The following is a 17,086-nucleotide window of genomic DNA, read 5'->3' on the forward strand; positions in this document are numbered from 1 at the left end:
ATTCCGTCGGCGGCGGCGGCGGCGTCCACAAATATTCACTCTGTGGTTAAAGTTTTTGAAATTTTAATAACTTTCTTAAACCATCCTGGATTTCAACCGAACTTGGACAGAAGCTTGTTTATGATCATAAGATAGTATCCAGAAGTAAATTTTGTAAAAAAAAAATAATTTTTTCAGTATTTTACTTATAAATGGACTTAGTTTTTCTGCCAGTTAACATTACATTCACTCTGTGGTTAAAGTTTTTAAAATTTTAACAACTTTCTTAAACTATCTTGGATTTGTACCAAACTTGGACAGAAGCTTGTTTATGATCATAAGATAATATCCAAAAGTAAATTTTGTAAAAAAAAAATTCTGTTTTTTCCGTATTTTACTTATAAATGGACTTAGTTTTTCTGCCAGGAAACATTACATTCACTTTGTGGTTAAAGTTTTTGAAATTTTAATAACTTTCTTAAACTAACCTGGATTTCTACCAAACTTGGAAAGAAGCTTGTTTATGATCATAAGCATGATAAGATAGTTTCCAGAAGTAAATTTGGTAAAAAAAAATAATTTTTTCAGTATTTTACTTATAAATGGACTTAGTTTTTCTGCCAGCTAACATTACATTCACTCTGTCATGTCCATGATGTCTGTGGTTAAAGTTTTTAAAATTTTAACAACTTTCTTAAACTATCTTGGATTTGTACCAAACTTGGACAGAAGCTTGTTTATGATTAAAAGCTAGTATCTAGAAGGAAATTTTGTTAAAACTTTGTTCCATTTTTTCCTTATTTTACTTATAAATGGACTTAGTTTTCTTCCAGTTAACATTACATACAGTCTGCAGTTTAAGTTTTTAAAACATTTATTAGATTCATAAACTATCCTGGATTTTTACCAAACTTAGACAGAAGCTACTTACAATCAAAAGATAGTATAGAGAGGAATATTTTTATTAATTTTTTTCCTCATTTTTGTTGAGCCTGCGATTAACAGCAAAAGTAGGCGAGACACTGGGTTCCATGGAACCCTTATGAATTTTTATATAGATTAGACCGTTGGTTTTCCCGTTTGAATGGTTTTACACTAGTAATTTTTGGGGCCCTTTATAGCTTGCTGTTCGGTGTGAGCCAATGCTCCGTGTTGAAGGCTGTACCTTGACCTATAATGGTTTACTTTTATAAATTGTTACTTGGATAGAGAGTTGTCTCATTGGCACTCATACCACATCTTCCTATATCTATATATGGTAATTTTATTTTTATTTCAATTAATTTTTGTCCTGTCTGCGATGAAAGTCGCGGGAAGCGTGACATGGGGATTGCTTTTTCAGCGACGACCGCATCAGCATCAACAATTAAGTTTTCTGCTTAAATTTAATAGGAACTACTTGTGATAGATCATTGATAATTACTATGAAGTTGCATTACTATCAGTACATATCAGTTTGACGACTATTTTGAGGCCCTGCCCCCTAAGTCATGGTCCAGTGACTTTGAATTAATAAGCAATTTTCAATGTTAACTTTTGCTTAGTCTACATGTATTAGTTTGTGATCAGATCAGTTTAAGATGAACCACTAATGTTAAGTCAATGATATTTGGTATGCAAATGAACTGGTATTTGCAAATCTCATTTCCATGGAGATTAAAAAGCCCCACCCCCTCATCATGGTTCATTGACTTTGAAACTATTACATAGTTTACAAGTTAATGTTTGTGTTTAGGTATGTTTAAAGGGAACGACTTATGATAAAACCAATGGTATTTGGTGTGCAGTTGTATTAGCATTGGCACATCTCATTTCCGTGGAGATTGTTTAGCCCTGTACTTTCAGTCATGGTTCATTGACTTTGAATATTTGCATAACTTACATGTTAAAGTATTGCTATTTTAATTTCAACATTTGCATTATCAAAATAACAAAAAGGCGAGACATATCTCTGTGTTAACAGTTTATTATTATTGCTATTATAAATTTATACTAGAACATCCTCAAATTTGTTCAATGGAACACATCAACTTTTGTAAGAATTAGAGCATGGCATAGAAACTTATCTGTTGTTGAAGTTGACCATTGGAAGTCTTATTGTTATTCATGAAATACTGTTGTTTGGTTGCTGCCTCATTGGCCTGTACCTCACATGTATTTTCATATTTGCTCGTTTTTTGTACAGACTACTGCAGTGTCTGTCTAAACTCAAGCCTTACAATGTATCAATAAGGTCTGACTCCCAGAAATATAAGAACATAACCTATATATATATATATATATATGCCTTTAGAAAATACCAGAACAAAAGTGCAACCAGTACCAATAAACCATTTGATATGATTTGTCAATTATGAAAATGTCATTAATATTTAAGCATGTTAAGCTACTTTCGGTTCAGTAAACAACTAAAACAAGGTGATAAATTTAAATATATTTCATATAATGGATATAAATTGCAAGCAATATATACCTATAGGCTAAAGACTTTAAATGTTTCATTCATAAGATATGTGCTTTGTGTCTTTCTTTGTTATATTTTGTGTTGTGTGTTTTGGTCCTGATTGGCACAATCAAGTTCATTATTCCAGGGCCTAATCTAGGATTTTGAAGAGGGAGAAGTGGTCAATTTCTTGGAGAAGTGAGATTCCATTACCGTTTCGGTTGCATCGTGTTTTCATGCTTATCACTAAGGAAATTGTTTTATATTCAATAAAAGATATACTTGCAGTTTTTTCATATGTTATTGTACACAATGTATATATAGAAAGTTCTTAATAAAAAGGTTTAGACATTATATAGTTGTTTTTTATTTATTGATACCATTGTGTTCTAAATAAAATTTGTTGATTGGGACATGAGGGAGTAGCCTAGTAATATTATCATGATTATGATGCATTAAATTCATGTGCAACTGCCTCAATTTATTTAAGTCCAGAAAAAATATAACTCCCAGTTTTCCTGTTGAATTTCACATGACTGGGAATTTAATTTATATCACCACTTGTCATTATTTTGTAAAACATTATTGAATTCATTTTTATGCCCCGCCTTAGCGGAGGGGTCATTAAGTTTTACCCTTGTCCGTCTGTACGTACGTCCCAAAATTGGTTTCCGTTCTCTAACTTTAGTTTGCCTCAACCAAATGTTATCAAACTTATACACAATGCTTATAACAACAAAACACAGATCAAGTTTGAATTTTGGTGGCGTCTATTTTACCGTTCTAGAGTTATGCCCCTTTACAAAAGGAAAAATTGCTGAATTTCTCGTTTCCGTTCTGTTACTTTTAGTTTGCCTCAACCAAATGTTATGAAACTTATACAAAATGCTTATTACCACAAAACACAGATCAAGTTTGAATTTTGGTGGCGTCACTTTTTCTGTTCTAGAGTTATGCCCCTTAACAAATGGAAAAATTCCTGAAATATTTGTTTCTGTTCTCTAACTTTAGTTTGCCTCAACCAAATGTTATGAAACTTATGCACAATGCTTACTACCACAAAACTCAGATCAAGTACAAATTTGGGTAGCGTCACTTTTACAGTTCTTGAGTTATATCCCTTTATAACATTATATGTGAGCGGGGGCATCATCTGTGTCCCATGGACACATTCCCATTTATTAAGTCTCCCAAACGAAGTTTGGGAAGACTTATTGTTTTTGCTCAGTTCTTATTATTAGGTCTTTCCACTTTTCCGTGGAAAGACCTATTGATTTTGTTCTGATTATTATTTTTTTTTTTTTTTTTTTCTTGCGTAGTATTGTTGTTTCATAAGCTGTCGCTTAGATATTTGGTATATGATATCGAACAGTTTATACGCTTTTGAAACTGCCAACCGCTTAACCGAATACTTTACTTTGTAAGAGTTATCTCCCCAAACACTGTTTTTCTTGTGGCCACTACTCCTTTGCAACCATAAAAGATTATGACAAATTTATTTTACCAAATTGCTCGCTATATCTTCAGGATGTTGAGTTTGGTTTTCACCGAAGCGTTCCGGAGACTCCATATGAGAGTTATTTCCCCTTATGCATTTGATATAAGTGATATGTATTTCTAACTGGCAAACCATAAGTGATAGAGACCTAGGGTCTTTTGATTTGAGGTCCTTGGTTCAAAAAAATGAAAATTTGGTCAAGGTCAAAGGTCAAGGTCATATTCAAAATTTTGATTTTGGCTTATTTTCACTTCTTTTCAAAAACCGTATAAGATATCGACAACATATTATTACTAAATTGTTAGTTGCGACATGTCGTTACACATACATTTTGGTTTAAAGGGTGCGCTAACATTAAATTGGAGTTTTCTCCCCTCTTGTATTTAAAAATACGCGTATGGTGATATAACTCATTAACCATATATAACTAAGACCTAGGGTCTTTTGATTTGAGTTCCTTGGTTTATGACCTTCAAATTGAGCTCAAGGTCATAGGTAAATTTGACGTTCTAGATGACCTTTGCTTTTACCTCATATGTATACATGATAAAGCCATGGGACTTTTTGCATTAGGTTGCAAGCCATTTGATCTTGAAAAATCCAACCGGAAGTAACCTCATGTAAACCGGAAGTAGCTATTTTTTGTACTTATTTAATATAAAAGTATATAGAACCATATATTTTTGGAATCAGTGTCAAGTAAACATTCAAATTATACCGGAAGTAACAGTTTTTAAACCGGAAGTAACAAATTATCTCCCTTATTTAAAAAAAATGTATATAAACCATATTTTTTTGGAATCGGCGTACAATAAGCTATCATTTGACGCTGGAAATGACATTTTAACAGAATTTTAATATTTTTATATCAAAATAGATCTTTATGGATGGAAGACCTTCAATTGTTCTCTGAACAATTGGTTTTTAATCATTATTCTTCTTCTTCTTCTTCTTCTTCCTCCTCCTCTTCCGCCGCTTTTAAATTTGAACTTGTCCGCACCCATTCTCCAAAACCGCTTGTCAGATTAACTTAGGGTTTCACATTATGTTAGACTAACATGTCTAGTGGTGCAATCAGGGTTTTGTTTGTGCAATGGGGTTTACAAAGGGGTACTTTGAGGGGCAAACAGAAAAGAGGGTTTTACTATAGAACCCTATGGGTTTTTATTTTTTTAAATTTTCAAATGATTATAAATTGATATACACAATCTTTTTAATTGAAAATGTTCTAAATGATATAGCCCATTAAATGAAATACAGGGTTAGTCCCCAGGGGTCACCCCCACCCCCTGCCATTTAAGAAAGTTCTAATACCTTGTAAGTGGTCAAGATCCCCACCCCTAAACCATATATATTCTGGTTTGTCATGCTAAGATGGTGTGAATGATATACAGGGTTAGTCCCCAGGGGTCACCCTGACCCCCTGCCATTTGAGAAAGTTCTTATATCTTGTAAATGGTCGAGATCCCCACCCCTAAACCATATATATTCTGGTTTGTCATGATAAAGCATATCAAATGAAATACAGGGTTAGTCCCCTGGGGTCACCCCCACCCCCTGCCATTTAAGAAAGTTCTAATATCTTCTAAGTGGTCAAGATCCCCACCCCTAAACCATATATATTCTGGTTTGTCATGCTAAGATGGTTTGAATGATATACAGGGTTAGTCCCCAGGGGTCATCCCGACCCCCTGCCATTTGAGAAAGTTTTAATATCTTGTAAATGGTCGAGATCCCCACCCCTAAACCATATATATTCTGGTTTGTCATTATAAAGCACATCAAATGAAATACAGGGTTAGTCCCCAGGGGTCACCCCCACCCCCTGCCATTTAAGAAAGTTTCAATATCTTGTAAGTGGTCAAGATCCCCACCCCTAAACCATATATATTCTGGTTTATCATGCTAAGAAGGTTTGAATGATATACAGGGTTAGTCCCCAGGGGTCATCCCGACCCCCTGCCATTTGAGAAAGTTCTTATATCTTGTAAATGGTCGAGATCCCCACCCCGAAACCATATATATTCTGGTTTGTCATGATAAAGCATATCAAATGAAATATAGGGTTAGTCCCCAGGGGTCACCCCCACCCCCTGCCATTTAAGAAAGTTCTAATATCTTCTAAGTGGTCAAGATCACAACCCCTAAACCATATATATTCTGGTTTGTCATGCTAAGATGGTTTGAATGATATACAGGGTTAGTCCCCAGGGGTCATCCCGACCCCCTGCCATTTGAGAAAGTTCTAATATCTTGTAAATGGTCGAGATCCCCACCCCTAAACCATATATATTCTGGTTTGTCATGATAAAGCACATCAAATGAAATACAGGGTAAGTCACCAGGGATCACCCCCACCCCCTGCCATTTAAGAAAGTTCTAATATCTTCTAAGTGGTCAAGATCCCCACCCCTAAACCATATATATTCTGGTTTGTCATGCTAAGATGGTTTGAATGATATACAGGGTTAGTCCCCAGGTGTCATCCCGACCCCCTGCCATTTGAGAAAGTTCTAATATCTTGTAAATGGTCGAGATCCCCACCCCTAAACCATATATATTCTGGTTTGTCATGATAAAGCACATCAAATGAAATACAGGGTTAGTCCCAAGGGGTCACCCCCACCCCCTGCCATCTGAGAAAGTTCTAATATCTTGTAAATGGTTGAGATCCCCACCCCTAAACCATATATATTCCTATTTGTCATGTTTCGAACATTTGAATGACGTAAACGGTCAGTCCCCAGGGGTTCCCCCCACCCCCAATGTTCCAATATCTTGTAAATGGTTGAGATCCCCACCCCTTAACCATATATATTCCTGTTTGTCATGTAATGAACATTTGAATGACGTATAGGGCCAGTCCCCAGGGGTTCCTCCCCACCCCCAATGTTCTAGTATCTTGTAAATGGTCGATATCCCCACCCCTAAACCATATATATTCTGGTTTGTCATGCCAAGATGATTTGAATGATATACAAGGTTAGTCCCCAGGCATCACTAATGCATATAACTGTACTGGACCAAACCAATTTTCACTGGACGTTTCCCAATATCAGGCGACCCTGGGAATTACGAATTATGGGAGCTTTGGTTGGGAGACTTCGTAACAGCATCCTGTTACAATCATTTCTTGTTTTATATATATTTCAGAACAACTTTGCTATTTGAAGACTGGAACTAAAGCTGGACCTAACTATGGAGTTAGTTTCTATGTGTGTCCTCTATCATGTGGATTCTTCAAACAAGCGCAGTATGTAACAAACAAGGATTAAATGGCAGTTAAATATTTAGGATTTATTAAAATATAAATCAGACCATGAATTATTAACTTTATTTTGGAGAAATGTAATTATAATGATCTGAGAAGGAAATACTGTAAAACCTGTTTAAATCTTACCAAAAAATTTACTAGATGGACAATCTCTCCAAAGTTTTTTATGTTTGCGAATGTATTGACATTTGCTTCGCATGGAACATCTTGGTATTTGTAAATAATGATGTGGTAAATTATTGTCCAGATACAGGTTTTGAAATTATCTCACTACATTTTGTGGCACTAGATGATGGTGCCATACAGAATATATATAGCAAATGTTAAATGATGTTTATTTGTATTATCACAGTTGATTATTTCCAATTTATTCCAGAATTTCTTCTGCAAAGTGTCCTCAGCATCCAGATGAGATTGTAGATTTACAAGCAATATTTTTTGGCAAGAGTTCTGGTGAGAAAAGGTATATTAGACATTTAAAATTTTATAATACACACTAGGATGTTGTTTTTCTACTTAAGTATGAATACATAGAGATTTGGGGTAAACAATACAATAAAACATGAAAAACCTCTTGATGTATTAGTATTAACCCCTACTACTGAATCATATGCCCTAAAGGTAAATTGGTTCTAATATATTATGGTAGAATTTTTGAAAAAAATTAAGAGTTTTGAATGTTAATTGAAATTTCAATTAAAAATGTTTAGGTCACCTATTTTTGCATGCAGTTTACATTTTTTTGGGGGCATAAAACAAAAAATAATCTACAGGAGTTGATAATATTTAGAAACCACATTATTTAACTCAAATTTTGTCAAGAAAAATAAATAGAAATGTAAATAGCTATTCTTCTTTTTTGATATTTCTTGATTTGATTAATCTTAAATAATGTCTAGTTAAATTACCCCCCCCCCCCCCTCTCCTTAAATTGACCACATCTGCAAAAGTTGTTTCCCTTGGTGAATCTATAAGCCTATGAGTTGTGAATAAATAAGTGATGATAGAAAAAAATTTATCCTTTAAGAATGATAGAATTTTTTGAGCAAGTACATTTTCTGAAAATAATGATAAAGTCTCATGTTTATTTTATGTTTACAAATATCAAAATATATGATAATAGCTTTAAAAAAGTAAAAGTCCAACATGACAGCCCCATAAACTACTAGGTGAATGCTCTGTCTAACAATGTCTATCTACCTTAAGATATTTTAAGCTTTGAAAAATGTGAAGTGAATTGGAGATTGATCATCATACAGATTGGTAAATGTCTTTTATCTAACACTAAGACATTGTATTGTACTATAGTGCTTCATTTGTCAGATTATTTACTAATCTATTGGTTATTTTTAAGGAGATACCACAGATGTCATGGAAGAATTGAAGGACAATCTTGGTGTGGTCATATCTCTGAGAAAAAGGTAAAAAGTAAACGAAAAAATCAAGTCTAGAAATATTTTTTTCGATTTATTAACTAATATTTCATTTCATAGCTAACTTTCTTGTGTTTAGATATGACAAATATAATGCATATCAATGTCCAAACTAAAGACATCCTTTTTGTTCTGTAGTAGTGATAATTGGGAAAATATATCATAATTTAGTTTTGAATTGGAATTTAATTTCTTATTTTTCATTTCCTAATGACTCTGGGTCAAAGGACACTTTTTTCTTTAATCTTAATTTAAGCAATTCTGGTATTTATTGAATTTTCTTTTCAGTCTTCAGTTAAGCCATTGGGTGATCATAACCATCAATATTTAGAGAGGCAGACAACATCAGACAGTATGCCATCTGCCATTCAGAAGCAGACAAAAACACCACCAAAACAAGATAACAGCAGTGGATCATCTTCAGACCCTTCAAAATCACAGACAGACAAGCTACAAGGCCAATCAAATTCCAAAGCAAAGTCACATGGTACTGAGACAGATGATGACATCATAGATGGCGTTGTTAACTTAAGTATTATTGATGACTCAGATGAAGCTGATCAGCACTCCTTTGAGAAACAGAAAAAATCAGCCCAAAAATATATATCAAATACATCTACAGAAGAAGAAGGGATGAACCAGGCTATGGCTAATTTGAGCACAAATGATGAAAAAGATTTTACAGAAAATCATTCAGACAATGAATACAATTTAGGATCAGACTCTTCTGGCTCTTTGCAAAGTCCTGGTTTTTCTGCTGGAGATGGCAAAAAACCACCAAGAACTGATATTGCAGAGAAGTATAGCAAATACAAAATAAAGAAGAAATCCTCATTAAGCCCAAGTCAACAAGAGAAAGAGGGTTTCAGTGCTAATAAACATGAAAACAATGCAAAGCAGCAAAGTTCTAATTCAGATGTAAATTTGCCTCTTTCTGAAAGAATCAGACTAAAATCAAATGAAAGTATAAAGTCTTCTTTATCAAGTTGTTCCTCGACGTCTGACAATGTTAACTCACCTGGAGGAAATTCAGACGTTATTGATTTGGTAAGTGACAGTGATGAGGAAGAAAGTGAAAAAGATGATGGGTTACCAAGGCAACCAAATAGATATCAGCCTCCATCACAACAGCAGACAGCAAGTCAAGGACATCAGAAATCAGGATCAGAATCTATCATTAAAGATGCTGTTAAACAAATGCAAGATCAGAGAAGTCAAATGAAATCATCACTCACTCAACAGGTGACACAGAATATAGTTCAAAGTCAAAAGCCAAACACACAGTTCATAGCACCAAAGCCAAGTGCACTGACTTCTGCAGATATGTACAACTTACAGCTAGATATTGATAGAAGAACTGACTTACAGAGACAGTTAGAAAGGTTGAAGGTATGATATTTTTTGAAGTAATATTGCAAAAAGATGTCATAAATGTTCAAAGTGTCAGCTATCCATCAAAATGTGAAGGATTTATTAGTCAATGCTTTACATCTGCTAACTTACATTTTATAAACAACTGACGATAGGCAAATTAGAAAAAATGAATACAAATGCATCTATAGTCTTGTATGAAATATGAAAACGGGAAATTATATGAACTTTGATTTTGAATACATTTTTATCTTGAAATTGATCTGCAAATGTGTGGGTATACAGGAAAATTAAAATCTGTTATTTCAGATTTTAATATTGCCGCAATTCATATATTTTTTCAAACTTTTTAGTCTATCTGATTATTTTCAGCATGTCGTTGCTACAGCTAAAATGTCAGCATTGCCTGATAAGGGGGAGAAACTCATAAGACAAGTAGAAGATGTTGAGAGAGCTCTTAAAGCTGTCAGTAGGAAGATTGACAATACCATGCAAAACATGAGAAGTAATAAGACAGGGCAGGATACAGGAAGTAACAATAAGCCTGCAGCAACTCAGGGTATATATAGCTTACTCACAAAATTATGGGGGGTTTAGAGGTTTTTTAAAGGCAGTGCTTTAATGCCTTTCTAGTTGCCGTGTTAATATTTCTTTCCGCGATATCCAACTTATCTACGTGGGGGGTCATTTAGCTCCAAGTAGATCCGGAAAATGTTGATTCTCTCCTCTTCTTATTGTGGTATAAAATGTTTTTTGTCTCATTTCATTTACATTGGGAAATAGAGAAACGATCATTGTGTTTTGTTAGTTTTAAAAACTTTTGATATATTTGTATTTTACATTATAAGCAGTCAACCGATTGACAAACTAGAATTATTTGAATTCCGTGTGGAAAGAGCTCGGGTTAATTTCGAGTGTTTTCTGCAATCTAGATGTTTATAAATCATTTCAGTCGTTGATATAATAATTAAAGGTCGACTGAACATGAATTATATTATACAATTTAAAGCGCATTTCTGTTTATGCACGCGAACCCGTCTAACGTTATTGTTATTTCGCAGTTATATAAAGTAGCAAATTATCGTTCCTGAATAGGTGGCGCCGTGGTAGCCGATCCTGTACTTCAACTTCCGGTTTCTGCACTGTGCAACTATTACAGTTGCATTTTTAATTAAAGATGCCAAGTACTTGTTGTTGTGTACCTGGATGTCATTTAAGAGGAGGACATGCATTTCCAAATGACTTAAAAAGAAGGAAAAGTTGGATCAACGCCATGGCCCATACGCAGATTGGACGAGAACACGATGAAATCGTGGAGTCCATCTCAATCAGCTGTTGTTTGCAAGGCACATTTTACTGAAAAAGACTACGAGTCTACGTGCAGGAAACTATTCATGGTAAAACTCTATTTTCTTTTTAAAATATATAGTTATATATGTAATCGCCATGCGAATAAACCAAAGTCAGTTTACAACCGCAATTATCGTTTTAGAATAAAAGGGGGTGGTTAATTCAAGACGTCATAATTTTTTGGATTACGATTCAATGTGATCTGTTTGAGATTTTTTGGTGCTTGCTACAATTATAATGATTTCTTACAAGAGGTATATCATACTGAGAATTATTTTAGCAGTAATTATGCTTATGTAGTAATGACCGGAATGCATAAGCTATGCCTCATAGACTTTCTTGAAAAATATCAATGACAATGTTAACAGGAACAAAACAATGACATGCTCTCATCTATATTATAGTTATTTAGGTACAAACAATGTATGTTTGTTGTATACGTCTCTCATTGTTTGTCCTTTGGATTTACATAACATACATTTTGATGTACATTGAATCAGGCTAACATAGTTTTATCCAGATTGTAATGAATAAATCTAGTTAATATTTTGCCAGGTTACGAGTACAAAGGAAATATAGTTATCTCGTACCATTGTAACTCGTACCAATGTCAACTCGTACCACTAAACAAAAACTCGTTCCAATGCAAACCTCTTAAGTCTGTAAAATGTGTATAATTTGAAATTACAATAACCAATTTGTAGCTAATTTTCCTTGTCTAATTGGATAGAGAAAACCGTGGCAGATTGGCTTTGTTGTCTCCCTTGAATAGACTCTTTTTTAAACTTTTACTGACAACTATTTGATTTAATTTTTAATCATTCCAAATCAGTAACATTGAATAGATTTGGGTATTTTTCTATTGTTTCTAAAAGGAATTTTATTTAATGAAAGAATTTATTGATTGTGTTTTAAAGGTTTAAAATTGTTTATGACCAACAGTTAGAAAGTATGAAATTTATTTTTATACAATATTCAGCACATTTCAGCAGAATATGAACATGCTTATATGATTATAAAAGTTGATTAGTTAATAATCAACCAATAATCACACAATCAAAGGAATTTAATATATTTATTAGCATGGTAATTAAGAAATTACATTTGTATTTTTGTCTAAGTTTTCATTAAAATCTGGTATAAATTTCAAAGATATTTTAATTTTTTGTATAAAGCTTAAAAAAAAAATAATCATAAAACATTCGTATTTTTGTCTAAGTTTTCATTAAAATCTAGTATAAAATTCAAGTAATTCAACTTTTTTTATTTAGTTTACCAAAAAAAAAAATCATAAAACTTTCGTATTTTTGAATATATTTTTAATGGTACGAGTTTGCAGTGGTACGAGTTCTGATTGGTAGGACTTCCCAGTGGTACGAGTTTACGTTGGTACGAGTTTACAATGGTACGAGTTAACTTGCTTCTGTACAAAGTATGCATTGCTAATGGAAGTTCATTTAATTATCAAAAAACTAATGTTTTATAACCTTTTTCAGGGCACAAACCCACCATACAGAGACTTAAGTCTACTGCCAATCCCAGCCTATTTTCCTGGACCAAGCAAGAGACTGAATCGTCCGCAAAAAGAAAAATCAGGGCAGTTTCCTGTGAAAACAAAAGAACTAAACTTGATGAATATAGTAGTAGAAATCTAGAGGAAAGTTTTGATTGTAAAGTTGGTTTTCCTGAAGAAGTAATTCATACTGCAGACAGGATTTATGACTGTCCACCACCAACTGCCGAGCTAATGTTGAGCTTCACAGATAGAATTACGCAAACACCATCAATGCCTATGTTTTCAGCAGAGAATTTTGAAATGAAGACACGTGACACAGCCATGCATTTTTATCTCGGTTTAGAGTTGTATACTAAATTTTTATTTGTTTTGACCACACTTGGTCCAACAGCACATTGTTTGAGATACATATATTTTCAAATTGATAGGGTGTCATTTGAAAATCAGTTTTTTTATGACTTTGATGAAATTGATGCATTATACAACCAACTTTGAACTGTCTAGATTCTAGATTGAAACTAGTGTTAAGAATATTGTGTAAACATGGATTGTTTTTATGTCTAAACAGTGGCGTGAGGCTAACACTTGGCCATTTACATGTAGTGGTTTAGTCAGGTATTTTTCGCCATCCAACTTAGAATTAAAGTTTCCTACAACTTGGATTATTATTGACAGCACAGAATATTCCGTGATAAAACCTAAAGCTCCTAGAGCTCAGGCAACCTTTTCATCATATAAAAACAGAAACACTGAAAATACTTGTATGTTCCACACCTGGTGGTTTAGTCAACTATGTCTCTAATGCATATGTTGGTTGTACCAGTGACTGTGAAATAGTTGAAAGATGTAGAATAGTTCAATTATGTGATCCAGGTGACAGTGTGATGGCAGACAAAGGTTTAAATGTGCAAGATTTGTTTGCTCACTTTTTTCAAAAAAAGAAACAGAATTAGTTCCAAAACTCTTATACGGGATAGAAAAGTCTCCAATTAACACGTGCACATAGAACTAATTATTGGACTTGGCAAAACATACAAAATTCTAATAAATCCTATGAATGGAACTGAAACAAAACTTTCATCTGAAATAACATTTAGTTGTTTTATGTTGTGTAATTTTAGAACTTGTATTGTGCCAAAGGATGCATAAATAAAAGTGACGCAATGAAGTTTGTTCTGATATATATATATAAATATTATTTACAATTACATGCACATGTAAATTGTAATGCATATAAAAATAAGGAGATGTGGTATGATATTCAGTGAGTTTATCTAACCAAAGTGCATAAGAAATGGGTTAAGCAGTTACAGGTGTGACTGTGACCATACAATCTCCAACAATTAGAAAAACTTGTACCGTGTAAATAATTTCAGAGATCTTACAACTAAGTTTTGTTGTCTCACCTTGACTTTGGTGAATTGTTTATATCTGTTGATGTAAATATAAAAAAGAAGATGTCGTATGATTGCCAATGAGACAACTCTCCACAAGAGACCAAATGACACAGAAATTAACAGCTATAGGTCACAGTACGGCCTTCAACAATGAGCAAAGCACATACCGCACAGTGAGCTATAAAAGGCCCCGAAATGACAATGTAAAACAATTCAAACAAGAAAACTAACGGCCTAATTTATGTACAAAAAATGAACGAATAACAAATATGCAACACATAAACAAACGACAACCACTGAATTACAGGCTCCTGACTTGGGACAGGCACATACATGTACATACAGAATGTGGCGGGGTTAAACATGTTCGCGGGATCCCAACCCACCCCCTAACCTGGGACAGTGGTGTAACAGTACAATATAAGAGCGAACTATAAAAATCAGTTGAAAGAGGCTTAACTCATCAGATGGATAAATACAAATACAAGTGGACGTGGCCGGGTAGTTGTACATCCAAACAACAAAAAGACACTAAGTACAGATCTGAGAGTACTCGCATTTACTGACAGCTAGTTCAAAGCCACAAACAACTGATAAAAAAATCTTGCATCTAAGACTAAATTATCAATCCGTAAGCTCCCTTTAGAATTTTATAAATTTTAGATTTTACATTATTGAGTTATGGGGTTTTATTCATTAAAAAGGGGGGGATTTTCCAGATTTTGGACAACAACTCAAAAATGCTTTAAGCAGTTCGCATGAAACTTTGGTGAATTATTTATAGCTATTGATGTAATCTCCCTATTGATTTTCATAAATTTCAAATATGACATTGCGAAGAAATTGAACTTTATTTGTTTATAGTCTGGCAACAGATTTATTAAGTATTGCGCAACAGCACAGTGTATTGCACAACAGCAAGAAATCTTTAACTGAATATAAATTCAATTCATATAACCGATTTCAAGTTCTTTGACTACATTTATTCAGAAACTATAATATGTCAAATATTTAATTACAATCCAAATTCAGACCTGTATCAAGCTTGAATATTGTGTCCATTTTTGCCTCAACTGTTCAGGGTTGGACCTCTGTGGGTGTATCCAGCTGCGCTCAGCGAATCAGTTTATTACTTAATTAAGAACTCCTTTTTGTCGAGCCTGCGACTTTTGTCGCAGAAAGCTCGACATAGGGATAGTGATCCGGTGGCGGCGTTAGCTAACTTCTTAAAAGCTTTATATTTTAGAAGGTGGAAGGTCTGGATGCTTCATACTTTGTATATGGATGCCTCATGTTACGAAGTTTCCGTCAGTCACATGTCCAATGTCCTTGACCTCATTTTCATGGTTCAGTGACAACTTGAAAAAAAAGTTAAGATTTTTTGTAATGTTGAATTCTCTCTTATTATAAGTAATAGGATAACTATATTTGGTATGTGCATACCTTGCAAGGTCCTCATGCCTGTCAGACAGTTTTCACTTGACCTCGACCTCATTTCATGGATCAGTGAACAAGGTTAAGTTTTGGTGGTCAAGTCCATATCTCAGATACTATAAGCAATAGGTCTAGTATATTCGGTGTATGGAAGGACTGTAAGGTGTACATGTCCAACTGGCAGGTGTCATCTGATCTTGACCTCATTTTCATGGTTCAGTGGTTATAGTTAAGTTTTTGTGTTTTGGTCTGTTTTTCTTATACTGTATGCAATAGGTCTACTATATTTGGTGTATGGAATGATTGTAAGGTGTACATGTCTAGCTGGCAGGTGTCATCTGACCTTGACCTCATTTTCACGGTTCAGTGGTTAAAGTTAAGTTTTTGAGTTTTGTCTTTTTTTCTAATACTATATGCAATAGTTCAACTATATTTGGTGTATGGAAATATTTTATGATCTATATGTCAGTCACGCAGGTTTTTTTTTACCTTGACCTCATTTTCAAGGTTCATTGCTCAGTTTTAAGTTTTTGTGTTTTGGTCTGTTTTTCTTAAACTATAAGCAATAGGTCAACTATATTTGTTGTATGGAAGAATTGTTAGCTGTACATGCCTGCCTAGCATGGTTCATCTGACCTTGACCTCATTTTCTTGGTTCATTGGTCAATGTTTAGTTTACTTGGTTAATGTTAAGTTTATGTGACAGTTGTAATAAAGCTTTATATTTAGGACTATCAACATAATATCAATGATTAGTAAAGAAGGCGAGACATTTCAGCGTGTGCACTCTTGTTTCATTCATAAATTACTTTATACTTGGAAATATAATTTTGCTTGGAGTTATAGTTTCTAAAAAAAGTATTGTCATTGAAAGAGTTGACATGTTGCAATGTACATTTATTCTACATAGTTCTATGGTACCAAATCAAAAGTTTATATTAAAGAAAGAAGTCAAAGGTTTCCCATCATAGTTTAGTTACATACATTTTTTTTGTACCTGAGGTCGTTGAATATAGATCATTATATAAATAAGGAGATGTGTTATGATTGCCAATGAAACAACTATCATCCATACATTGTACTTACCAGTAACAAACCACATTTGCAAAGTTGAATAAAATACAGTTGATAACATTTACTTATTACTTAAAAGAAAATGCCAAACTATTTTAAACAGTATTTGACTATAAACATAGATAAAAAAGGTACTAACTGGACATAATGCACTAGTTCATAAACAAGTGAGAACAAACGCCTTCATATAGTGCTCAGAATATGACATTCATAAAACTTGTTCAATATCATTAGAGAACTCTAAATCTTAAATACTGAAAGCCACCTCTGATAAGTACAATGTACTATGCAAGATAATGATATAACTGGACTAAAAA

The 17,086-nt window shown here is 33.6% G+C and overlaps 1 protein-coding gene across 1 annotated transcript in view; it reads left to right on the forward strand.

The window, feature by feature from the left end:
- Positions 1-17,086, forward strand: part of LOC127725671 (transcription termination factor 2-like) — a 44,889-nt gene that overhangs the window by 6,397 nt on the left and 21,406 nt on the right. Inside the window, exons 2-6 of the mRNA XM_052232821.1 lie at positions 7,074-7,173; positions 7,571-7,657; positions 8,549-8,615; positions 8,916-10,016; positions 10,371-10,557. Of these exons, the coding sequence (XP_052088781.1) occupies positions 7,074-7,173; positions 7,571-7,657; positions 8,549-8,615; positions 8,916-10,016; positions 10,371-10,557 (1,542 nt within the window). The remainder of the gene's footprint in view (positions 1-7,073; positions 7,174-7,570; positions 7,658-8,548; positions 8,616-8,915; positions 10,017-10,370; positions 10,558-17,086) is intronic.

The sequence above is a fragment of the Mytilus californianus genome, unplaced genomic scaffold, assembly GCF_021869535.1.
Source record: "Mytilus californianus isolate M0D057914Y unplaced genomic scaffold, xbMytCali1.0.p SCAF_15, whole genome shotgun sequence".
Classification (NCBI taxonomy): Eukaryota; Metazoa; Mollusca; class Bivalvia; order Mytilida; family Mytilidae; genus Mytilus; species Mytilus californianus.